The sequence below is a fragment of the Notechis scutatus genome, chromosome 6 (genome assembly GCF_049901735.1).
Source record: "Notechis scutatus isolate UNSWTSFEM ecotype Mainland chromosome 6, rNotScu1.2, whole genome shotgun sequence".
Lineage (NCBI taxonomy): Eukaryota > Metazoa > Chordata > Lepidosauria > Squamata > Elapidae > Notechis > Notechis scutatus.
This window is the reverse complement of record NC_142014.1, coordinates 66,884,700-66,911,487: the sequence shown is the minus strand read 5'-3', so window position 1 is coordinate 66,911,487 and position 26,788 is coordinate 66,884,700. Positions and strand designations below refer to the sequence as shown.

The following is a 26,788-nucleotide window of genomic DNA, read 5'->3' as shown; positions in this document are numbered from 1 at the left end:
AGCACACATTGTAGCCTCCCCCACAAATAATCAGGTAACCCAGAATCATTTAACATTGTTCTAACCATTGCCTGTAGTGTTTGGCCTCTTCTTTCAATAAAAGCGTTATGTTCTGGCCTGTATGGAGCAGACTTCTTATGCTCTATTCCAGCTATCTTAAGTCTGTTCTGGAATTTGTTATTAATAAATTCCGTACCATTATCTGTCACCAGGGTTATCAGTTGTCGTTTAGACTTTCTTTCAGCAAACCTAAGCCAATTGAAAAATGTTGATATGTTTCAGTTTTGCTTTTCATTAAATAGCAAAACCCATATCTAGAATAATGGTCCATAATGCTCAGTATATATCTAGCACCCCCATACTGGATTTCTTTGGACCTATTATGTCTGCAAATACCACTTCTAAAGGTTCTTTTGTTTTGAAACCATTTAGCCTATTTGCAGGCAATACTTTGCTCTTATCTTCACAGCAAACATTACAACGCAAATATTTATCACAAGGTTTTAACCTTATTCCTTCAGATAACTCAACTGTACGTTTTAGCATTTTAAAATTTACATGCCCCAAACGCCTATGCAATAAATGGATACATTCATTATGAGGCTTTATATTATTAAATACAGTTTGTGCCTCCCTTTCTTACTATTATCTAAGACATATAATGTTCCATTTAAAGCTGCAGTTACCCTTTTGTTATCTTTTCAATTATGCAATTATTATCTTTAAAAGTAATTACATAACCTAATTTATCTAATACCCTTACTGAAAGCAAATTAAACTTTAGTTGCGGTACATACAACATTTTTATATCCTGGTTTATGCACGGACAATGTGCAAGACCTTCTCCTTTCGCTTTAGGATTCCAGCCGTTAGCAAGAGATATATGTTGAGAGCTTTTAGACATTTTTATAAATTTTGTCTTATCTCTTGTGATGCAGTGGGATGCGCCACTGTCAACCACCCATATATCATTCTTCACATCAGAGTTGCTAAACGTGGCTAGTTCAAATGCTTTCTTTGGCTTTTTTACATTCTGGCTTTTTCTCTTTTTGCAGAATCTTGCCAAATGTCCTCTGCCTCCACAATTAAAACACTTTTTAATTGTGTATGCCGTCGAAGATAAATTCTCTTCTTCCGGGTGCTGTAATTTGCTTTGCTGGTTTCTTTCAAGCTTTGAAGATAATTTCTCTTCTTTCTTATCTTCTCTCAGCTCGTCACGCTCACGCCTTCTTCTGGCTTCTTCTAGTAGCCTGCCTGTTATGTCGGTTAATGAGAGGCTTTCTTTTGGCAATACCTCTAACGAAGTCACATAGTCATCATAGCTTTGATCTAATGAAGATAATATTATGTAGACTTGTTGCAGTTCATTAAATATAAGCTCTTTTTCTTGCAATTCTTGAAAAATGCTCTTCATACAGTTTAAATGAACTAACATATCTCCATTCCTCTGAAGATGCGTTCGAAAAAGCTTCCGTGTAAGATTTATATGTGCTCCTACACTGTCCCGAACATAAATCTTCCTGAGGTTCTCCCAGCAGTTTGCAGCATTTTCTTCTCCACGAATATGGACAAGCTGCTGATCACAGAGAGTCAGTCCTATGATGCATAAAGCCTGCTCATTCTTCAGTTTAAAGTCTTGTAACTTTTCATTATCATCATCATCAGCAGGATCCCAGCTACTCACATCTGGTGGGTTTGCTATAATGTCCCACAAACCTTCTTTACGTAGAAGTAAACTACATTTCATTGACCATGAAACATAGTTTGTTCCATCCAGCCTGGATATCATGGACAGTTGTGACAAATTTACTTGTGCCATTACTCTTCAGATATTTTGACTATTTTAAACTAATTAAAACAGTTTGTTTTTACAGTAATGTGCAACTCACACCAACTCTCTGCTATATCCTGGTTAGTTAGACTATGCTGCTGGGCCCATAACCAATGTTAGTGTTTGGGGATTAACCCCTAGCAGAGTATTGCAGCAGTAGTCAAGCCAGGCAGCCAAACGAGAGTGGAAGGGCCCCAGAGTATACACACACTGAACACAAACACTTCTTTGTAGTTTAAATAGTTTTTAATCCATTTAGAGTTTAAAGCATTGTCATTCAGTCCATTAAGTCATTCACAGTATTTCCATCCAGTAAGACTCACTAGTATAGTCCAAGTTAAGAGTCCTTGCAATATCTTTATCAGCCGATAAAGATATCTTCTCCTCCTCCGGTGCCTCTCTCCAGAGGAACAAACGCTGGATATTCAGCAAGAAGTTCAAACAGTAGAACAGTTGAATTCCGAGTAAATCAGCAAACAGTAGCAGACAGTATCATCTCAGTCACAGGCACACAGTAACACAGAGGCAGTCGCAGTAAGACACAGTTAGTCGCAGTAGGCTTACCAGCTTCTAATGCTTCCTTATATTGTAACTTCTAACCGCACCCTTAATCGGCTAATTGCCTGCAGCATTGTGCTTAAAGTGATAAGCACTTAAACCATGATATCTAAGTTTTATATATTTATTCACCCAAACTATATTTGGTATCAATGTTATACCTAACAACTCAATCTGCCTGCTTTGCCTGATTTTGGATAAAAGTTGCTTTTTTAATAAAAAAAAATCAATATTTACATACATGGTGTGTTGTGAGTTAATTTTGTGAGTTTGCTTGCTAGCAAATTTTATGAGTTTGCTTGCAAGCAAATTTTATGTGACAGACTGAGCTAGCCAATGGCAGATAGATAGCTTTCTGAAAGAATCTGTGATTATGTGAGCAATTCAATCTGCCTGCCTGCTTTGCCTGATTTTGGGTAAAAGTTGCTCTTTTTTTATAAAAAATTCAATATTTATATAAATATTTATAATATTTACATACAAGCCATGCCCAGCCAGTCACATGACCACCAAGCCACACCCACAAATTAGGCATGCCCACAGAACTGGTTAGTGGTCCCTGGGATTTAAAATTATGAGTTTGGTGGTCCCTGAGGTCCAAAAGGTTGTCTACTTACCAAGTTCTTCTGAAGGCCCTGAGATAGACAGGTGTTGTTATTTAATAGTGTTAAAGGTATTTTTGCAAGATGTAAGCTGTTCCAAATAAATCTGTCTTTTGCCATTTTGATGGCTCATTGCACAATCAGCCAGATGTTCAGATTGGATTTGGCATTTGTGTCCATCTATTGAGTTCTTCCCAAAGATCTTGGATAGGCAGATGTTGAAGTTTGATGATGTTAAGGGAATTGTCACAGGATGTGAGCTGTTCTGAGTAAACCTGTCTTATCATCTTGCTGCGTGGTTTTGAAGTTGTTTGCTCATCCTCAAAATTGCATATAGAAGTAAATGAGCCCTGGAAAGGATCTTTAACTACCACATGATCATAAAATAGGCATATTTAGACATTCCCGTGAGTCCCATTGGGTCATCCTTTGAGAGAAAGGTAGTAAAGTATGATATGACTCGATTGTCACATCATTAAATTCATATTAAATTCTAGGCTGACCTTTTTTTTTTTAACCTCAGTTCTGGAAGGCCACATTATTATATAAAAAGAGTATATACTGTATCATAAATAGAAAAATAATTGTAATGGCAAACAAACTACAATAATAAGTCAACATTTACTATATCTAAACAGATAAAATTACCACAGGCAGGCAAAAAGACAGTGGGAACAGGATCCAAAGGTGTATTTTTCAAACAGAGACTAGACTTTCTTGATTTTTCTGGAAGACTTTAACTGATTGATGGGGAAGGGAGGATTTATACTTTTTTCAATCAGCCAGTTGTTAACACTTTAGAAGTCAACAGAGAGACAACTTGAATGACTGAGAAACTTCATAGACAATGGGAGTGGAAGTAGCTTCTGACTTCCTGCTGGCTTCCCCATTGACTTTGCTTGTGGGAAGTTGGTAGGGTGTATCAGAAATCACAATCACATGACCACATGGGTGCTGCAACATCCACAACTTTGCAAATAGAATTGTCTGAACATCATAGAAATTTCAATTCCATATGAATCCTAGATTTTTTAATGCATTTTTTAAAGTTAGTGGATTGTAGGCACCTTGATTAAAAAATGTTGCGGTATAATGCACTGTTTGAGCTAACCTGAAAGTTCAAACAGAAAGATAAACATAATGAGAGTTTTAGTAGCATATAGATGAATGCTATCCCAAAGGAAATTTATTGAAATAAGGGCTGATGCAATGTATAAAGACTAATGCACTTAGGCCTCTCCCAAATCTATTTCCAAGGATTTTTTTTTAAAAAAAGGCAAAAAAGCTGACACTAAAACTGAATGAAGCTGCAAAATTATGTTCAGGACATATTGGGCACTAAAGATCAAGCCAAGAATGTGACAAGTGACAAGTGTTGGAACCGTGAAGGAAGAGAGAGAAAATCCCTTCTGTTGCATGGAACATTAAGTAAGCAATATACCGGAAAGAAAGTCAGGAATAAAAATCAGGAAAATATAATCAGAAATCTGATCTTTCAGACTTCTGAATAAAAAATGGTGAACTGAATTGGTTCTACTAAAAGTAGAGGTGATGTCCGTTGTGGAATGAAGAACTGGCAATGAGTAGTTCTTTGTAATATGGACAAGGAGAGAACTTGAGATCACCCACAAGCACTCCATACAATTGTTCCTCATAAGGAAAACACAAGATAGCAGTCTCTGGCAGGGTTAGAACTCTGAGAAATAAGGGAACAGTTACCTTGTTCAAACCATACTTGCACCTTTTCAAAAGATATTGGCTTTACATGTTTCCTTTTTAATCACTTTTGAAAATTGCTTGTTAATTACTTCTCAACTATTACAAACCTTTGGATCAACAAGTTTTACAAGACTACCTGAGTTTTCTTCAATCCTTGGCAAAACAAGTTTTAAATAAAAATTTAAAGACTTTTAAAAAGTTATTTTGGAATAAACAGAAGAAGAATGATTAGAAGTTTGGTTTGGGGTGTTACAAATGGACTAAAAGTCCAGGTAGATTTGAAATAATATTTTGTAATTAATTATGAGAATCTTTCCCATAGGAAAATGCCTTTATTTAGAATTCTTTAAAAAAAGACTTGATTGGACACTGAGTACTTAGATTTGGCTTATAAATACAGAATGCAGAAAAATACCTTAACATTGGATGTATTGAAGGATATTTTTGAAAAATGGTCCCAGAAGTTAATTTTAAGAATATATGATTCTGTAGATAGACTGTGTTTAAAAAATGTTATGGAGGAGGAACAGGTTTTACTGGTCAAGACTGAGACTAATCAGAAAGTGGATTTTAAAATGACAGGCTACATGGGGAAAAGTCATGCTACACTAGACATATAAATAAAACCAAATGATGCCTTAATGATTAAAAGAGATACACAAATAATAAATCAAAAGAGTGACTTAAATAATTTTCCTACATTGAATTTATAAAAGAGACTTATTAAAGTTTTGAAAAATTGTGTGAGAAGAGACAAAAAAGAAATAAGAAAAGAAATTAAGTTCTAGGACATTATTTAAGGATTAATGATTAAGATTGCTAAAAGGAAGGAATATAAAGTTGGTTTATTTGATCATGTTTAAAATAGGTATGTTGTTATTTTTATCTACCTTCGGTGGACTTTTGCTGATAAGGATCAAATAGCATATGGGAAGAAAGAGCATTTGTTACATTTTAAGAAAAGGTGATAAGTTGCTAAAATTGTTCATATTTTTTATGATGAAAAGTCATTTCTTTATACTTTTCTTTTTCTTTACTATATTCTTATTTTTTTTTATTTTCCTTTTTCTACACTATTTTTTATTCTTTTATTTTTATTTTTTAGTTTACATTAGTTTTTAGGTTTTTAACTGTAATTTTAGGAAAACTATAATAAAAATTAAATACCAATATTCAGAATATCCCCAGAATATCCCCAGAACAGTTGTACAACACAAGGAAATATAAACAAGCTAGCCTCCACTGGATTTGAAACCTATGCTTTCCCAGACAGCTGAAGAGGGGGTGGACCTATTTTTCAGCTATGCTACTTCAGACTATAAGTGGGTTGTAATGTGACTCAGCGTGCCTTTGTACAATAACTACAAAAGCTTGCACAAAGAAATCTAGAAATGAAGAAGAAGACTTTTCTCTAATTACGTAGAGAACATTTAATTATATGTTTAGCCATTCAGTGTTCATCTGTCAAAAATGAACTCCTGGAGATACAGTAGGGAATATGTAGCCTTTAATGAATTGTTAAACTAAAGATGTTGAGACTCTGGAAAGAGTACAGAACAGAGCAACAAAGATGATTAGAGGGCTGGAGGCTATATCATACAAAGAACAGTTGCAGGAATTGGGTATGTCTAGTCTAGTGAAAAGGAGGTCCAGGGGAGATATGAGAGCAGTGTTCCAATATTTGAAGGGCTGCCAACAAAGAAGAGGGAGTCAAACTATTTTCCAAAGCATCAGAAGGCAAGACAAGAAACAATGGATGGAAACTAATCAAGGAGAGAAGCAACCTAGAATTAAGGAGAAATTTCATAACAGTGAGAACAATTAACCAGTGGAACAGCTTGCTTTCAGAAGTTGTGGGTGCCCCATCGCTGGAGGCTTTTAAGAAGAGACTCGACAGACACTTGTCTGAAATGGTTATAGGGTTTCCTGCTTGATCAGGGATTGGACTAGAAGACCTCAACAATCCCTTCCAGCTCTGTTATTCTGATGAACTAGTATTTGGTAGACAAAAGTATTTCTTTAAGATGATACAAGTGATTGACATGATGCCTGTCCCAGTGCAAACTTATTTAAAATCCCAAATCATAATTTTGTAACTTTTTCAGTTAACCAATAATTATTTGACTCCTCCTTGGAGAACTGAAGCATAACCCTTCCCCTCCCAACGCTGGTTAATTCCATCACTACCTTTGGGAAATCAAATGTACCGGCAAACTCAAAGCAATTATGGTGCTTTTTGATCAACTGAATATTGTGGTGGAAGAAATGTTGAAATGGGATATGCAGAATCCAAAGTCCAGAGGGTCTGAAATCCAACCTTTGAATATCCTGACTCTTGCTTAGCTCCATGTGTAAAATCATATAGTTTCATTGTTTATCAAAAGGTATGGATGGCTGAAAAGCACACGATGATTCTTATCACTTTAGAGGGGGGTCAAGCTGTTTTCTAAAGCACCTGAAGTCCAGACAAGGAATAATGGATGGAAACTGAACAAGGAGAGATTCAACCTGGAAATAAGGAGAAACTTTCTGACAGTGAGAACAATCAACCAATGGAACAGAAGTTGCCTTTGGAAGTTGTGGGAGTGCTATCACTGGAACCTTTCAAGAAAAGGCTGGACTGCCATCTGTCAGAAATAGTCTAAGGTCTGCTTGGGCAGGGGGTTGGACTAGATGACCTATAAGATCCCTTCCAACTCTGATTATCTGTTATCTGACTGACCTTCACTGATTAAAAAACAACCAGCTGGGTTACATGCATTTTGAGAATGTCAGAGCCTCTACAGTTAGCAGTGTTGACCAGCGGTTTGGATGCATATGCAGATCGAGAAGTAGAGCTCAGAAGAATGTTGCACCTGGTTGAATGAACACTCCACTCCCCTCTAAAACCTATAGTTATTTTGACCAGGAAATAATGTTAATATTAGTAGTTGACACCCACAGTAATTTCCTATTAAAGACATTTAGAGTTCTAGACTAGAGAGCTAAAAAAATATATCTGAAACCGTAACTGGCAAACTGACATTATATATTATACATTCATTATACATCAGTGTGGAAAAATAGTTGTTTGCTAAAAGGATTTTCTTCTCTTTTTCAGTGTTATGTCCCTAAAATAAATACATCCCCAAATTCAGACGTCTGTATTTATCTAGCAAAACACTGACATTCGGGTTGCTTTATGAATAAGCAAGTAAAACTCTTTCGTCTGATTTGGGAAATGCGGACATAATTTTAGCTTTGTTTGAACATCAGGGACTTCTATTATATTACTGTAAGTTGGGATGATCAAGGCATCTTTCTTGGCACTCAGCAACTCAAGGTGACGTCTCACTTCTTTTTAAATCTCTTACTGGCAGCAGAACAAACCATTAGATTCAAGCAAATCCATGTTTCCCTATCAAAAATATTCAGAGACACAGCCACCAAACCGAAGAGGTTTCCTGATACAGATTTGCAACCACAAATGAGCCCAAAATTTATGTTGCTAAGCGAGACAGCTAGTACATGAGTTTTGCTCCATTTACAACCTTTCTTGCCACAGTTATTAAGTGAATCCCTGCGGTCGTTAAGTTAGTAACGTGGTTGTTAAGTGAATCTGGATTTCCTGTTGGCTTTGCTCATCAGAAGGTCGTAAAAGGTGATCACATGACCCCAGGACACTGCAACCATCATAAATGCATGCCAATTGCCAAGCATTCAAATTTTGATTATGTAACCATGGGGATGTTGCAACTGGAGGTGTGAAAAATGGTCATAAATCACTTTGGTTATTAAATGAAAACTTGTACGTCGAGGACTACCTGCATATTCTTCCTCCCCGCACAAGGAGCAGGATTCTTCCCCTTCTACCCGATACATTCTTCCCCACACAATACAGTCTGATGAATTCTCTCCTATATTCTGAGCAATTGTCATCTAAATGTGGCGATCCCAACACCTACTGGCCTTTATGTGTGTTCTATACTTTGTATTGGATTTATGAACAGAATTAACAGGCTGTACGTTCTGAGAGCCTCTTCCCTTGAGATACAGGATCAGCTTTTGAATTTGCTACATTTATGTCTTAACAGAGGGAAGTTTGCCTGAGGCAGTAACAGTAAGCACATCTGTGACTGTGACTATTGGTGGGAAGACAGGAATTGCTGCAGGTAGGACTTGTTTCAATGCACTTGAAGCTGGGGATAACATTGGGGAGACCCTCTGCTTGTTTTTATTGATTTGTCTGAATGTGAATAATGCCTTCCGGAAATGGGCAGGTCCATCCCTTCAATGGGCCAAACATGTAATTTTTATATCAGGCAACCACTAGATGGCAGCAAAGAGAGATAGAAAAAGCTTTCCTGCCATCTAGTGGTCAACTGCAGGATGTTGTGAAAGTCCTAACAAAAACTGCCAATTTATAGGACAAATCCTTGCTGTTAATACTAGGCCTAAGTTTTGTGTGACGTGTATCATTGCAGTGTCCTTTTTGTGCCCAGCAAATATAACTTCTGTGCTTTGCAACTTTTTCATAACTCCAACACACAAAAAAGCAAAAGCCCCTTTCACTTAATTTTCAATCCAAGATCATAGTTTCCCAGGGGCTAAAATGTCAATATGGAATAGCCCTGATAGAAATGCTGGGGTGATGCTCTGCGTAATAACTACATCAATGTTTATTTCCACTCATCCACATAAAAACTGAAATCTACAAATGTTCATCTCATTTTTGTATACGCCCTTTGATATTTAGGAATCAGTGAACTGGCGTGAATACTGTTGAAAGGAAAGAGATGATGTATGAGTTTTGAGGGTCTCGTTCATATCCTTTAAAGTGGTTTTATTATAGTCAGGGTTTGGTGGGGAAGTAGCTGATAAGTAGGACTTCCTAATCAAACGAAGCCATACCACAGCTCAGCAATAGACAGCAATAATAGAAAAGCAGATGGTGTGGAAGGACTGAAGGATGAGGATTAAAAAGAGATTAAGTGGAAAAATCATGAAACTTCAGAAGTGTCACCCTCTCCCTTCCCTCCAAAATACCCCGAGAAGATACACGATCAATCATGGGCATGGTGATGTTGGAAGAAATATCCTTCTGGGTTCAGTTCCAAGTGGGGAAGAAAGACACTGGAAACATAGTGACTGCTTGGAAAGATGGTTTAATGATGGACAGGATCACATGGCTTGGAGCTCCAAAGTGAAAAGGATGATCACATGCTTCAAGATGTTGGGTGAAGGAAAAGAAGGGAAAGGGCTGAGATGCTGAGAGTCCCTTAGTTATATACCCTCTGTTGGGCCCCACCTTAGAGTCTCCTGTTCCTGTGTAAGAAATGTATCCCATTGGCTGTCAGACTCCCAGGGGTGGGGTGTTAGCTAATTGTGTAGGCTTTGTCTGGACCACATGGTCCAGCACCTGAGTGCTGGTTGATGCAATCTTCCCAGGCCAGGTGGTGAGATGGGTAGAGGCCTTTATTATGTAGAATACTCTGGCCTAGGTCTTAAAAGCCTGCCCATTAACAAAGGGGGGGTGAGTTTCTGCTTCTGAGTTTCTACTCTTTTTAGGGGAAATATTCTGCCTTTTTAATATTTCCTAGGATATTTCATTTTTCTAGGAGAGGGGTGGGTGCTAACTTCCTACAGTGATATCTAGCATCCAAACATACCATTCATATCAAGTTTGTTCCCCATACATTCTTAGTTGAATTTCTTTGTAAAATCTAAAGCAGTAGATGAGAAAAGAATGAAGGCCATAAATGAAGACAGGTCTTTGTAGAATCTTGCATCTTTGCTATAAGTTGGAATAAGCAAAACATGAAGGATCTCCATGATCTAGAACCTGGGCAAGTGGGAATACCCAGAGATTCATATCTATTCTGAGTAAATTTCATTCATTCATTCATTCATTTATTCATTCATTCATTCATTCATGTTAGATTGTGTGGCTACCTAACTCACCATAGTGATTCTGAGCAGCTGACAACTTATAAAACAATTTAAAATAACAAATATAGACCACAATATATACAACATCAGATCTATCGTGAGTGTGTGTGTGTGTGTGTGTGCATTTGTTATTTTTAATTGTTTAATAAGTAAATATATATATGAGGTTATCTGCTTATCCAAGAGGACAGATGGTGGCACATTCTAAGTCCCTTCCTTAAATGTAGTTTTCTATCAGGGCCAAGAAATATGCCTCTCAGAGCTTCTCCTAACCTATGGGATGTCCTTTCTTCAGACATCTAACTTTTTAGCCATCTGAAAAACTTGGAAAATCTGATTGTTCCCACAAATATTGGGGTAGAACTATGTTTCTCAATCTTGGCAACTTTAAGATGTGTGGATTTCAATTCCCAGAATTCCCCAGCCAGCAATCAGGAATTCTGGGAGCTGAAGCCCATGTTTTTTAAGGTTTCCACATTTGAAAAATAAGGCTGGAGCCCATCAAGATAGTATGTGGATATGTGGGAAAGTGCTGTACTGGGATGGCATGAGTTTTTATTTTCTTGAGCTCTTATTCTATTTTGTCTGGGAATTGTTGTTGTTCTGTTCTGTTTGGGATTTTTTTTTACTGTTCATAATTCTTATAATGTAAATTTGAGTAAATTATTTGAGATAATTATAGTAAATTTTTTGAGTAAATTATAGTATTTTCCAGCTGAAACCACCTTGGAAAAAAAGAATACTCTTTTTATAATAGCCTACATGTGCCTTTTCAAGTGAATTTAGAAAGTCCATTCAATATTGTTATCTTCCTAACAGCTTTTGATCCCCAAGTGAACATTAACTGAAACATAATTATTACTTATCACTTAATTAAAACTTTATTGTGTGTGTGAGAGAGGGGGGGAGGGAGGGGAGAGAGAGAGAGAGAGAGAGAGAGGGAGAGAGAGAAATCAGAAATATGTCACTCTGCTCCAGATAATATGACTGAATGTTCTGTCATGTGAATCATTAAACTGAGCTTCTCTATTGGTAAAAGAGGTTGAACTGACATTGCAGCTGCTGAGAATTGTAATGTCCCAGTGAAATCACTAGAATCTGCATCTCCTTGATCTGGGTATATGAAGGGTATATGATGTCATTTGAGGAATGTGGTTTGCAAGACAATCTTTGCTTGGTAATTTCAAGCATGGATAAACCACCGCTTGTATATGTTCATGCATGTTTACATGTCTATGGGTATACATGGATGTACTTATTTTAAAAGATGCTACAGGTTCCTGCTGGAATCCTGCTGGAACCTGAATCCAAACCTCTCCTCCCAGCACAATGGATTTCTAGAGTTCAAGACATTGTTTTGCTGATCCCACATAACCAAGGGATCTTGTTTTGCTGGCTTGGGAAATTAAAAACAACCATAAAATGAACGACTGCATAAATCAAGCCTCCTCAAATGAAATCTAGCCACCCTTTCAAGCTGCTGTTGTCATTGTTATTTTTGATCAAATGGGTTTCAAAATTCAGCGGGACAAACCTTACTGAAGTGTTTCCATTTTGTATCTTTTCTTCAAAAATAATTGCTATGCATTGCTGTGGGGGTTTGGCATGAGAAGCAATAGGTAGGTAGGTAGGTAGGTAGGTAGGTAGGTAGGTAGATAGATGATAGATAGATAGATAGATAGATAGATAGATAGATAGATAGATAGATAGAAATAAGTAAGAAATGCAAGGATCCTTTCATATGCTCCCTGGGATTTCCACAGATGGATGTAAGAGCAGAGAAATTCCTGTTCCTGACTGTAACAGCTTGTAGCAACTATTCCTTGCTCTGCCTTCTGTGTTGGACTATAGGGAGCCATTAGCAGTGACATAGCAGCATGGGGTGAAACTGTTAACTGTCTGTTGCTGTGTGATGATACAGTTGAATTTCAGAAGGGCACACACGTCAGACAGACTTAGCCTCCTTGGACTATTCCTGCACTGGGTGAGGGTGTGGAGGGGATGAGGAATTCTTTGGAAATAGGTTAACCGTTGGGAGCGAGCCTTATCTACGCAGAGAAAATGAATCAGAAATAACTAGAATTCTTGCTTGCAGCCTTTCTTCCTACTATCAAACAATATTTGGCTTATTAGTTTTTATATATTTTGTACGTCATTTTGACCAGAAAGGAGAATCATCTACAGAAGGTCATTTAACAGCCATAGATTTTTGCCCTATCTCTTCACTCCCAAATTATTTGATATCGTTTTAATTCTAAGCAGAATCAGAATAGAGAAGGAGGTTGCCATGGCAACTGTTTCCTTAAGCCTTTGGTCTGACTCATTTCAGACAATTACTCTCATGCTCCAGGATGCACAGTTGTGACAGAGGAGAATTGTGTGCTGGGGTTTATTTCCTTTTCTTCTTATCCCAGGTATTCACTTCTCAATAATCATGAAAATATTCCTCCAATTTTCATAGTTTTGGAGCTGCTGGTACATTGAGAGCATAGGTCTGGTCATGACTAATACTCATGCGAAGCTGTGAACTATGTCCTGATTATATACAAAATGTTTTCCTAGGTTTCCGTGTGTGTGTGTGTGTGTACAGTATATACACACAAATGTGATAATGTGTAAAGATTCTGCAAACAATGAAAGATATTCCTAAATTCCTAACTTCTTAGGCTGACATGATTGAATGTGTAAAAAGAATGTCAGGAGTGTAAAGGAATTTATACATATGGTACCTTTTAAAAACATAAGAAGAAGCCAGTGAGGTACAGTGTTAAAGTGTTAGATTAGGACTGGCAAAATTTAGGTTCAAACCAGAGGTGGTATTCAGCAGGTTCTGACCAGTTCTGGAGAACTGGTAGCGGAAATTTTGAGTAGTTCGGAGAATCAGCAAATATCACCTCTGACTGGCTCCGCCACCATCTATTCTCTGCCTCCTGAGTCCCAGCTGATTGGCTGGGTCTTCTTTTGTTGCCATGCACAGGAGAACAGAGCTGGAAAGCAGGTTAGTGGGGTGGGGAGAGAATGGGATTTTGCAGTAACCTTCCCCCAGGAGTGGGGAGGGAATGGAAATTTTACAGTATCCTTCCCCTTCCTCCCCGCCACGCCCACCAAGCCAACCCACCAAGCCACACCACCCCCCACCGAATTGCCACACACCCACCAAGCCACACCTCCAGCTCATGCCCACAAGCCTTAGTTTGGTTAAAGGGTGGGATATACATGTTAAAGACACTGAGCTTGTCAGCTGGATAGCTGACAGTCCAGGTTCAACACCCAAGCTCTGTGCAATGGATGAGCTCCTGCCCACATAGCAGTTCGAAAGCATGCAAATGCAAGTAGATTAATAGGTACCACTTTGGTGGGAAGGTGACAGTGTTCTGTGTGCCTTTGGCATATAGACATGATGGCCACATGACCACAAAATACATCCTTGGACAACTTGACTTCCTCAGCTAAGAAACAGAGATGAACATTGTGCCCTAGAGTCAGACATGACTGGACAGGGAAACCTTTACCTTTTATCCAATAAAAATAAAACAATGCCTTTTGGATCAGACAAGACCTGATGACTAGATTCAAGTCTATGACCTAATGTTGCATAGTAGTTAAGCAGATCTCTCTGCAACACTTACCACCAAGACATTAGCCAGTCTTTCCCAAACTAGCAACTTTCCATTGTGATGAATCTACCCTAATTGACTGGGTATTCTGGGAACTGTAGTCCCAACTCATCTGTATACTAAGTCTTGCTGAGGTCACTCCCTTTTTCCTCTTCAGCAACTAATGTTAGATGATGCATTAGTGTCTCTGAACACTGAATAACTATTAGAGATATTTGACACAATTTGGCCATAATTTCCAAATATTGTGGTTCCATACTTCATGCAAGGGACATTATTTCTCACTCATCTTAGCTATGATCTCTGAGAGAATGTAATTCAGCAACATCTAGAAATCTATAGATTCCTTGTCTTTGATCTCCAATAGTGGCTGTCATCATATATGTGGCAATAAATTCTGTACTGGTGGGGAAAGTAATTTAAATTATTGAAATTGAGCCTAACAGCCATTCTATTATCACTAAATGATTGGATTGTAATATGAGTTTAAAGCAGATTTTGTTGAGGCAAGTAGAAGAATTATTGGAGTCCTTCATAGTTTAGAATTTGAGCATCACAAAACAGCTCCTATTTTTCACACCAGCCCATGTTCGCCGCAGCAAAGCTTGCTGTAATGGATGAAAAATATTATTTCTCCTCTAGCAAATGTCATTGGAGAGAACATTTGCTTGCTGGGAAATGCTGTGCCTGGACACAGATTAGAAAATAATGTGTGGTTTTAAGAAAACAGACTCTGTGTTCTGGAATATTTTAAATGTTGCATACTTTTATGCATGCATTTGAATGAAAAGTGACTTGGCAACAATAGTATGTGGAAGGAAAGACAGTTCAAAGCATGCTGCTGCTTGAGCAAAAAGTCATGGGCAGTGATCTCATCACCATAAAAAATCATAATGCCAAATATTCCGCAAATTACAATGGCATTTAACCTTACAAACATTTTCTTTCTTTTTCCCAACAGCAAAAATAGAGAAAAGATAGATGAAATGATTTGCTGCCCTTCTATGATAAATACAATTATTTCCTAATCAAAACTTTTGCAAGCAGAGATTTTATAAATTTTATTTGGAGGATGGCCCCTTCTCACCAGATAATGACCAAAGTGACGCCCAGTAGCAAATAAGAGTTTATAAAAAGGGCAAACCACTTCCAGTTTTGGACATTCTGCTGGAAGATGCTAAAACTAGCCATTATACATGCTTGTTTTCTTGATGTTGGTAAATGATTGAGTCATCTTAGCATTGACTGTTCTCACCTGATGTCCGATGAAATTGAATTTGAGAATCAAGTAAAAGGCTGCTCAGTCAGGTTTCCCTGACAGAATTCTTCCTGAGTAACTTGGAATTTATCAAGCCTGTTAATATGCTCGGGAACCTTTTATTGGTCCCTAATTAACTGTACCTATGGGCATGTTTTCTTCATATGCTTTATAGCCTTGTTTTACAAAATTAAAGGCTGTCTCAACCAACCCTGTATCCCAATTTAGATTCTGCCAAGAGCTCTATGGCAGGAGTGTCCAATCTTAACAATTTTAAGGCTTGCGGACTTCAATTCCCAGAATTCCCCAGCTGCTGATTGAAGACCACAGGTCTTAAAATTACCACGGTTGGACACTCCTGGTCTATGGTATCTCTCCCCTCCATCTCTGGGATGGAGTGGAGCTCTCCTTTTGGAAATGCAGTGGCGGCGGGGAGGTGGAATCCTTTGTGATAGTTGAAAAATGAGAATTGAGCAGATCAGAGAAAAGAATATCTGAAGAGCAGCTGCTTGTACAAAAGCAAGGGAGGCATTTAATAAGAAAAGAAAAGAGAGGAGGAGAGAATGACAAATACCTATGCCAAAAGTGAGAAATATGAAGTTTGGATTATCAAATTTGGATTATTCTATGACCCCTCTGAGCAGAGAAACACATTTTTGGTTTATTTGACAGATGCATTTTTAGCCCTCTTCAGAGGAGAAGTGGGAGCTTTCGAATGTTAATTCAGAAATAGAGAAATGGGTGCCCAGAATAAAATAACTCTCTTAGCACTTGAGAGAACTATGGGCCTATTCATGGTATCTCAAAGTGCCTTTGTTTTCTTTGCAGCAACTGACATTGATGAGACTTATTCAGTGTGTCATTGATCATCATCCTAATTTTTTTTTTTTCGTGTGTTCCAGGGTTGTCACAAGATGAGATATATTTTATTTTATTTATTTTATTTTATTTATTTGATTTGTCAATCGCTTACAAGATACAGGTATAAGAATAAACATAGTTTTGAATACATGAGGTGGATACTTATAAGAAAAATAAAAAGAAACAATAGGACAGGGACAGTAGGCACGTTGATGCGCTTATGCACGCCCCCTACAGACCTCTTAGGAAAGGGGTGAGTTCAATAGTAGAAAGTCTAAGGTTAAAGTTTTTGGGGTTTCGGGAAAAATCCACAGAGTCAGGTAGAGTATTCCAGACATTGACCACTCTGTTGCTGAAGTCGTATTTTCTGCAATCAAGTTTGGTGCGGTTAACCTGGAGTTTGTATCAATTGTGTGCTCTTGTATTGTTATGATTGAAGCTGAAGTATTCATTTGCAGGTAGGACATTGCAATGTATGATTTTATATACTATATTTAGATCGGACCGAAGGTGGCGTAGTTCTAGGTTTTCTAGGTCTAGAGTTTCAAGTCTGGTGGCATAAGGTATTCTGCAATGAGTAGAGGAGAGAACTCTTCTTGTGAAATATTTCTGGACTTTCACAATTGTGTTAATAATCAGATACATGATATGGGTTCCAGATTGCATGTACAACCCTAGTATTTAAGTCATTACTTTAAAGTATTCATACCTTGTCTGGAGATAAAGTTGTGGGTGTTAAGGCTATACATGAATGGAATGGGTTCAAAGGAGAGAGAGAGAAAAAAACATTGTAGTTGGGTATAAAGCAAGCAAACCTTCTGAAAGAAAGGCTGAAAGAACTTCCATATATTTAGCCTGGGGGGAAAAGTCTGAGGAGGATCTGACATCACTCCTTAAATACTGGAAGGTTGTCACACAAAAAAGAGCAAAATCCTGAATTCTTTTTTAGAAGCGTGAAAAATACAGTTCTAATTTGGTCAGTATGTGCCTTTCCCAAAGGAAGAAGACACCAGTGGGCTAAGCTTGGGCAAAGCTGCAGTGACAGATGTTCTAGATGAAGCACCTGAAAGAGCAGCTGTGCTTTCAGTTTGGCTGAAAGGGTCCTTTCTCTGGAGAGCTATGCAGATATATGAATGAGCAATTGGTTGCCTTTTCTGTCAAAGAATTGTGTTGTCCTCCTGGGGCACATTTGCAGAATGTGATGGAAAGGCTCCCAAGACTATATACCCACTGATAATTATTCCTTTCTACTGATCCATGTGGAAATAAATAATTTGGCCAGGCACAGCCTTGAAGGGTATGAGACATAGGGTAGAAGATGGGAGTACATCATTTGTCGTGCCCCTGATGGAGACTGACTCTGAGGAAGAGGAGGAACAGCCAACAGGGAGTGGAAGTGTGGCTCCAGAGGTGGTGGAGGAGGCTGGGGAAGGGCAGAGGCCAGCTGAGCAGTCAGAGGAGGACCCAGGCCCATTCCCTATCCATCCTAGGGCACGCAGGGAGGAGAGGATCAGGGTAAAATGTGGTCTATTCAGGAGGAGAGGGCCATGATCCTCTTTATGGGTTGCAGGTGTGAGATCTGTATAAAAGGTTGGACCTGCGTGCTAACAGATGCTGGAGACAAATTAGTGTTTTATTCCTAAAGAAGGTTTATCTTGGTTGGTGTTCTTCCAACGGACTGTCCCTGATTATCTTCCTGAAGTTGGCAATTATCTATCCTGGTTTGTCATTATTCAATGCGGTTTGTTTTTGTTTTTTGCTTCGTTATTGGCTCTTTGAATTTGAACTGTGTTTCTTTCCTTTGAAATGTTATTTTGAAAATAGTTTACTCCTCCACTGTGAACAGTTAAACAGCGAAGCCAAGTTGAAGGCATTAAAGGACTTTTATTCACGTTTTGCTTTTTGTTATATTTCTGGTATACTCTGGGTCATCACATCATTATTTATTTCTATCAAAAGATTTGTCCCAGAAAGAGGAAAGAATACTGGAAGATAACAACTGGATACCAACTATGGTGCTAACAGGAATAGCTTGAATTTTTCTATAATCCTGTTTCCAAGATGAAAGAAATGAGCTACCCCTCATGAGAACTGGGTAAACTGTATTTGGAAAGCACCTTGCAAACTTAATCCAAAGGGCTTTGAATTGTATTATATGAAGGGTGGAAAAAACAAAACAAAATGGGGGGCAGAATGTAATGCTAATAAGAGCTGATCTGGGACTGGTGGGGTATGCAGAATGTGAAAGTATCCAATAATGAACATATAAATACAAGATGAAGTAAATCAAGTAATGTGTCTCTGGTGTCCCAGTGTTTCTGTACAATGTATAGAGTGTGGGGGAAAATAGAAGTCTTAATGCAGGAAGGCAAATATAATTCATCCATCAATACCGAAACCTGGTGGCATAAACTCACGAGCGAACTGGTAGGATTGAAATGACATAATAGATTTAAAGGAATAAGTTAGACAAGAGGGGAGAAGGAATGACATTATATGTGAAAAAAGGGTATATGTATTGAGATCCAAGAATTTGAGTATAAGGAAATAATGGAACAGCTGGCCACAGTACATGGCTTATATCTCCAAGATCAGACTATTTATATGCAAGACTCTTGAAAGAGTTTGCAGATGTCATCTTAGAGTCCCCTCAGTGAGGAATCATGAAGGATAGGCATAGTGCCAGTGGATTGGAAAAGGGCAAATGAATAGGGCAGGGCAAGGTATAATAGAATAGAGTAGGTAGGGTAGGATAGGGTAGGAGAGGGAGAGGAGAGGAGAGGAGAGGAGAGGAGAGGAGAGGAGAGGAGAGAGAAGAAGAGAAGAGAAGAAGAGAAGAGAAGAGAAGAGAAGAGAAGAGAAGAGAAGAGAGAAGAGAAGAGAAGAGAAGAGAAGAGAAGAGAAGAGAAGAGTTCTTTACTGGCCAAGTGTGATTCGACACACAAGGAATTTGTCTCTGATGCAAAAGCTCTCAGTATACATACAAACAACAAAGTAATATAATCATAATATACCAATAGGAGGAAAAATAGAAAGGATAACAGCAATACAGCCCTACTACCTGGATAAATATCCTTAGACATAAGACAGTGCTGTGGGAATTCAGCAAAGTGATGGCACAAGGGAAAAACCTGTCTCTTTCTCTAGTTGTTTTGGCATGCAGGATCGCCCCTATTTTCAAAAAGCCAGGAAAGAGGACCTAAGTGACAACTAGCTAGTTAGTTTAACATCAAAACTGAACAAAACTTTTAAATAGTTCATTAAGCAATCAATTTCTGAGCAATAGAAAAAAAAACATTTTTTGGTAGAAACTAGCATAGATTTATCAAGAAAGGGTTTATCAATATCCAGGAGGACTCTGACAAGTTGAAATAATAGGCATAAACCAGCAAGATGAATTTCAATGCAAAATCTTACATTTGAGTAGGAAATATCTAAGACATGAGTGTAGAATGAGGGGAACCATATTGGGCAATAGCATATGTGAAAAGGATCAAACTGAGTGCTAACCAATGTGTCACAGTTGCAGTAAAAAAGCAAATGCAATCCTAATTGCATCAACAGAAGTATCAAAATCAAGAGGACTCATGGATCCTCTTTACTCTGCATTGATCAGGTCACATCATAGTGCATCCAGGTTTAAACCACATTTAGAAATGACATTGATAAACGGGAGTATCTCCAAAGAACAGCCAAGGTGATAAGAAAAACAATAAAAGTTGGAGTCATTGGGTATGTTTAGTCTGGAGAAGAGACAACTCTGGGGAAATACGACAGCTGTTTTCAAGTAATAGAACGGCCATCATGTAAAAGATGGAACAGAAGTGCTCACAGTTCCATGGAATTTTTATATGTTATAAAATAAAAAACTTGATGAAAAAAGAGAAGGGCTCAGAGTTGTTCTAGAACAGGAGTGTCAAACTCCAAGGCCTGGATGCAGCCCGGATGCGGCCCATGGGTGATTAAATCTGTCCCGTGGGACTGGCCTGGAAATAGCAAAGGCCCGCGATGCCTCTGACAGCCAAAATGGGGAAGGCCCATTTCATCCAGGCCCCCGCAGACCCTGTTTTTGATCTGGACATCCTCCTGCAGCATTCTGCCTGCCAAAGCAGGGTGCAGGGGGGGCGTATGCAACCCTCCATGCCTCGTTTTGGTCAGCAAAGTGCTGCAGGAGGCCATCCAGGCTGATTTTTATTCCCCATGCCCCGTTTCGGTTGGCAGATTGCTCCAGGAGGCATCCATCCCATCTGCTCCCTCTCCCCCCAGCTAGTCCATGGAGGGGAACAACAATGCTGATCCGGTCCTCGAAGAAATCCAATTTGACACCCCTGTTTTAGAACATAGGATGAGAAGCATGGATTTAAATTACAATGAGGAGACTGTGACCAGGCTCAAGAAATCCTAATGATAAGATTTGTACAGGCTGAGTGTGAAGATTTCTCCTTTGCTGGAAGTATTTTAAGAGGGGCTGGATAACTATCTGACAGAGTTGCCCTAGTAGTAAATTCCTGCATTGAATGAAGAACAATCTATATTATTTTTATGATATCTTCTAAGCCTTACATTCTAAGATTATTTGGTGTCAGAGAATTATCCTTTTTTTAAAAAACAAAAAGTCATATGGTCTAATTGGGCAGGTAGGGATGGGTCTCTTTGGCTGGTGTGTGCATCTAATACCTGTATAACAGAAATGGTATTCAGCAGGTTCTGATTGGTTCTAGAGAACCGGTAGCGGAAATTTTGAGTAGTTCGGAGAACCAGCAAATACCACCTCTGACTGGCCCGCCCCCATCTATTCTCTGCCTCCCAAGTCCCAGCTGATTGGCTGGGTCTTCTTTTGTTGCCCTGCACAGGAAAACAGAGCTGGAAAGCAGGTTCGTGGGGTGGAGAGAGAATTGGGATTTTACAGTATCCTTCCCCTGCCATACCCACCAAGCCACACGACACCCACCAAGCCACACCCCCAGAACCGATAGTAAAATAATTTGAATCCCACACTGCTGTATAAGTCTACTTCTTAGGACAATCATGCATTTCAGGCAGCATGCTTCATGACCCCACAAGTATATATGCTTCATGACCCCACAAGTATATATGCTTCATGACACCACAAGTATATAGTCTTATCATTTTTTCAAAAATAGGTTCCCTCTTGGTTGTGACAGCATAATCTTACCCTTAATAGCAACAGCACTTAGACTTATATATCGCTTCATAGTGCTTTACAGCCCTCTCTAAGCTTTTTACAACATATTGGCCCCAGCAATCTGGGTCCTAAAAAATTATTGGTAAACCTCAGGTGTAGCCTCTTCAATTTATTGTGCATTTAGAGACCTATCCATGTGGATATTGAAGAAATCTTTCCTTTTTATGGCATTTCTGCTGGAAATTTTCAGAGCTCTTAATTCCTTCACCACACAGTAGAGAATTTAAAACAAGAGGCATGTTCTGTAGGAAAATACATTCTTTATTTATCTTCTAAAACAACAAGCCAGAAATATAATATACGTTCAGCTGGTTTTTTTTTCTTTAAAAATTTATTTTCTTTAAACTTTTAACAGAAAGAAAAAGGATTGTATGTGCCATCTGCCTAACCATTCTGTCCCTTTCTCCAGGATGTGTGCTACCCTGAATTATTCTGACTTTCACAAAAGGATTTTTATTCCTCTTGAATTCTCTACTGACATTTCATCCCCAGAAAGCACAATGTATGTTTATGCCACAATTACTAATATAGTTTGATTGTCCTTCAATATGGCTTCTTGACAACTACCAAGAACCATTTTTTTGTTAATGTTGAAAGTGTTCTGGCTGCACCTAATAGCCTGGATCATATCTAGGAAGCCTTCACAGGTGATGAAGAAATTTCTGTTTAAATTGGATGCATGCAATTTTTTTTCCATCTGTGATACATGCGCATGTATTATTAATTTCCCTTTTTCCATATTTTAATCATCTTCCAATTTTGATTGGGATTCTTCATCTTTTTTTGTTAAACAATTCTACTCATAACCAACAAAGAAGCTTCAGTGGCACTACTAGAATCAATAGCTGAATAATTAAGTCCCATTAAAATTATTAGGGCTATTTGTCATATTAGAACCTGTAGCAGTAATGCTGCATACTTTATATCATGTGGGGAAAATACTCTATGGGTTTGCATATTACAAATTCTAACTATGGTATTGTATCACTGGATGGAACAATTTCCCTAATGTACATTGCACTGCCATGTATATCTTGTATTATTTTGATCTTATGCATAGGTACTCTGGTTACATGCATACAAAGAAGGGTATATAGGCTCTGCTCTACTTATCCTTCAAGTTCTACTTCAACAGCAGATCTGAAACTGTTTACATGTGAATTTGGTACAACCCTTTTCTGAGTTCTTTGCACTGCATCTAGTCACACTTCATATTAATAGCAGCAGTACAAGGAAAAAAGATGTTATAAATCCCTATATTCACAATATAGGCTGTGGATACATAGAATACAGACTGTACAATAGGAAGTTGATGAGATGCAAGATGTTGAGTATCATGTGGAAGTTCACAGATGTTCCTGGACATCAGGATAAGAATGCTAAATATTTTAGTCTACGGTCCTTCCAATCATAGCTGAAGGCACAGTTTCCCAGTAATATAATGAGGACTCTTCTCAGATAGGATTATTGCATTCTCCATTCCCTACATTTTTAGTACCTCGTTGTACTTCCAAAGAACTCCAGTGTCTTTGGGGCTAACTTAATATCCACCCATCATTTTTTCATCTCGCTTTCACTTATTTCACCTTTTCAAATACAAGCTTCTAAATAGAAATAGAAATCCATAAATCTGGAAATATTAGGGCCATCCCTTCTCCATATTAATAAAAATAAATCAGGACATAAGTTAAGATATGTAACTGACATCCCAACATGACAATAAGAATGCAATGAAGGATAATGTTAAAGATACGAATAGGAGTCAGAAAGAAAATGGATTTTTTTTGCCCTTCCTCTTGTAATTTTTATTGCCCAGCTTTTCTTATTTCCTAAACACAAATGCAAATATGGTTTGTTTGTGCAATCATATCATCATTATTTCTTACAAATAAAATAGAGATTTTTTTTTTTAAAGATACAGCTCCGGTATGTTCCATTTCAAATATATTGTGCTTTCTAGTCAATTGCAGAGGTTAGATTCCTTTGGGAAAACTACGGTATAGAGACAGTAAGGTTGAAGTTGTGTAGCTAGCAGATTCATTGCTAGTTCTGAAATCCTGGGCATAAATAAATGTGGTGGAAGCACAGTCTCTTCAATAGTTTAGTTTTGTTCATTAGACTGAAATAAAGCAGAAATGGAGCTTGTTCCTTGGAAGAACTATAGTACTGATATAGTTCATTGTGTGAGAAAAAGTTTTTTTTTTCATTCTTAACATTTGCCTTTGGCCTTGATGTTGGCTTTTTGCACATTATGTCAGATGCCACAGCCAAATCCTCCAGGAAACGTTCCATGTGATTATATATATTTTTTCCTACCACCTGTGTCATCCCTACATGAAAATAATTCTCTCTTTGAATCCAGTGCTTCTCTGCTAATAGAACAGAAACGGCTTTTCTACTCCCACGTTGGAATCTTAAGTTTATCTCAGTGTGACTGCTGCTGACAGATGACATGGGGTGATTTGTTTTCTTTTTTAAGTGAGAATTCTTCCATTCACAAACAGAAGCTGCTGCCAAAGGCATCACATCACAAAACAAGGTAGAACGAAGAGGGCCTGTTCCTTGCCCAGCTAGGTTCTCTTTCTCAGTGGCAAGAAATAAACCTCAGAATCTGGGCCACCTGTTAAGCTACTTCATGACTCCAAGGATCACAAAAACTGTGGCTTCACCGACCTCTTGTGTCATCTTCTTATCCCAGGAATACCCGCTGTGACGGCCTAGAGCAGGTTACCATGGCAATGTGTGCTTTCCTCTGGAGGCCGCACTTTATCCCACTTTCAGTAATATAAAATGAGTCCTTAGGCTGGTTTTTCTCTCCCTGCTGCCACCAGTTTAAAGAAAAATAAGGCTAATGTGATGCAATGTTTACTTGAGAAAAAATACCTAGGATGAGAATTCATATGTTCAGAATGTGCATGCGCGTGAAAGTGTGTACATGTATGTTTCAAGGTGTTGTCTGAGTGCCTGAATATAATTTATTCAAAAACCTGCTCAGAACATTATTTGGACTATCCATATATTTCTAGAAGAAATCCTATGAGGATTCTTTGTACTGTATACACATGGATGCAAGTGATACCCACCGTTAGAGAGGGTTAGCATGAAGGGGCCACACATTTTCAGAATTGCATCCTTCCTGTCACATTTCAAACTTGGTCTTTGATCAACCAGATGAGGCTCAGGGCCTTTCCTAAAGATTGATCTTTTAATAGGAGTGACATGATCCATTCTTCTGAGGATGATTTACATTGTTCTTTATTGTAGTTATTGGGAAGGTGAGAAGCTGAATGGGGAGTTAGGAGGCATATTTTTTTAACTCTCCACAATTACATACTGAAGATATGCAAAGAAAGATGTGGATAGAAGTGTGGATAAGTATATAGCTTATAAGCACATGTTAATATACACATTTACTTCTTTGTTATGTTGATGATGATACATCTAAATATTCTTTATTTCTAGTGTTAAAAGAGGTTAGACTTCCATTAACTATGGTGGATTCAATTACTGTACAGGCCTATGAGCCTGGAGTGTTTGTGAACTAGATTTCTTTAGCTAAAATGAATAAATAGGTGTACAATAACATGAGTGATGCCACGGGGGGAGTTTAGACATGTTAACAAATGTTTTTGAGTACCAAAGACTCTGTGAGGCAATGGGTATTTGCAAAAAAATGAAAAAAGCCAGGAAATCAAATAAAGATGCTTGTTTGGCTGACCTTCCCAAGATGTGGCCATTAATGGGAAGTCTGGTGCAAATAAAAGACATCTTTTATTCACCTGGAGTTCCATGAGAACAAAGGAAACTGAACACGAACCCAGGGCCTGGTGTCCTGAACTCATAAACACATTTTACTAGTTGGACCAATGGGATAATTGCACAGTCCATCTGCTCACCAGGGAGGAAGTATTCTTAAGTCTTGGCTGTATCCTATTCTGCTTCAAATTTCCAAGAAGATTCAGGCCACAGAGGAGATCTGTTTTTGTTCCTCGTGTTCTCCCTCCGTATCACCCATTAACGGCTGCCTCTTCTTCAGCTCTCGATGGTACTTAGCCATGAGAGATGCATAGATACAGCCATAGGCGGCTGCTACCACCATCATGATACACACAATGCCACAAACTACCCCAGCAATGATGACTGTTCCAATGGCTCGACGCACGCTGATGGGTCGTGGCTTTTGCTTCTGGGGACAACCCACACTGGGCTCCTCTTCTGTTTCAGGACTTGTTTTGGGTTTGGGGGCAGTTTGGCTTCCCTTAGTGCAAGGAGGGCCAACATTGTCCAGCACAGTAGAGCTGTTCTCATCCTCCAGCTGGGAACAGTAGTTAAACATCTCCATGGGTACCAAGCGCATATCCTTCCCCCGCAGCTCCTTAGGCAAAGTACATGCCAGCTGGTCTATCTTTCCTCCTATCCCATAAGAGAGAAAGAAAAAAGCTTAGTTCCCTACCCTCATGTGAGACCATACTGGGTTCAATGTAATCATGCATTTCAGTGGAGCTGTTGTGGCTGAATACTTCAATATTGGAGTGGCCTACACTTGCTTACCTAAATAGTAGCTGCATTAGCATACCAAGAAAGTCAGGATTGTGAAACAATTATTAAAGCAAAAAGCTTTTTGAAAAACCTGCACGTTAAGATTGGGTTTCCCTCATGCTTAAGTATGTAACAATAAACTTAAATAACCAAAACTTCTAAAAACGTGATTAAAAGGCAAATAAAAAGCAATAAACATAATGCGGCAGCAGCAGCCGCAAACATTCTAGAACAACACCAAAAAAAAAAAAAAAAAAAAAGCTTTAAAAGAAAGCGGCCAATTACTTAGAGACATTATGAGCTTCACTGGTTAAGTTCATGCAAGTGCTAGGTAAGCATTGATTAAGAATGTTAAATTCTGATTGAACTATGACCAGGCAGATGAACTAGATGGGTGAAGGGGCTCTCTCCAACTTCTGATTTGAAAAATCAAGATGTGAGCTGACACTATGCTAATTGGGTTTTATTAGAAGGATTGTCATAATTAAAATGACAGTGTCTTTGCCCACACAAGAGCTCCAGATCTAAAGTGAAATGTATGCATAGTTAGAAATAGATTTTGAGCACCTATAAAAGTTGCGGCCAGTCTATAAATACATTGGCAACCAATGGATAATAATCAGTAGAAACATCTAACTCTCTATAGTACAATGTGAAGAATTTGCTACA

At 38.4% G+C, this 26,788-nt stretch overlaps 2 protein-coding genes across 3 annotated transcripts in view; one reads left to right on the top strand and one right to left on the bottom strand.

Moving 5' to 3' along the window:
• The window catches only part of CACNA2D4 (calcium voltage-gated channel auxiliary subunit alpha2delta 4), a 196,418-nt gene that overhangs the window by 99,029 nt on the left and 70,601 nt on the right, over positions 1–26,788 (top strand). Inside the window, exon 27 of the mRNA XM_087968608.1 lies at positions 8,784–8,861. Coding sequence (XP_087824734.1) covers positions 8,784–8,861 — 78 coding nt within the window. The remainder of the gene's footprint in view (positions 1–8,783; positions 8,862–26,788) is intronic.
• LRTM2 (leucine rich repeat transmembrane protein 2) overlaps positions 23,673–26,788 on the bottom strand; it is a 31,911-nt gene continuing 28,795 nt past the window's right edge. For both annotated transcript variants that reach the window (XM_026693092.2, XM_087968609.1), the window contains exon 4: positions 23,673–25,993. In XM_026693092.2, the coding sequence (XP_026548877.2) occupies positions 25,539–25,993 (455 nt within the window). In that variant the 3' untranslated portion in view covers positions 23,673–25,538. The remainder of the gene's footprint in view (positions 25,994–26,788) is intronic.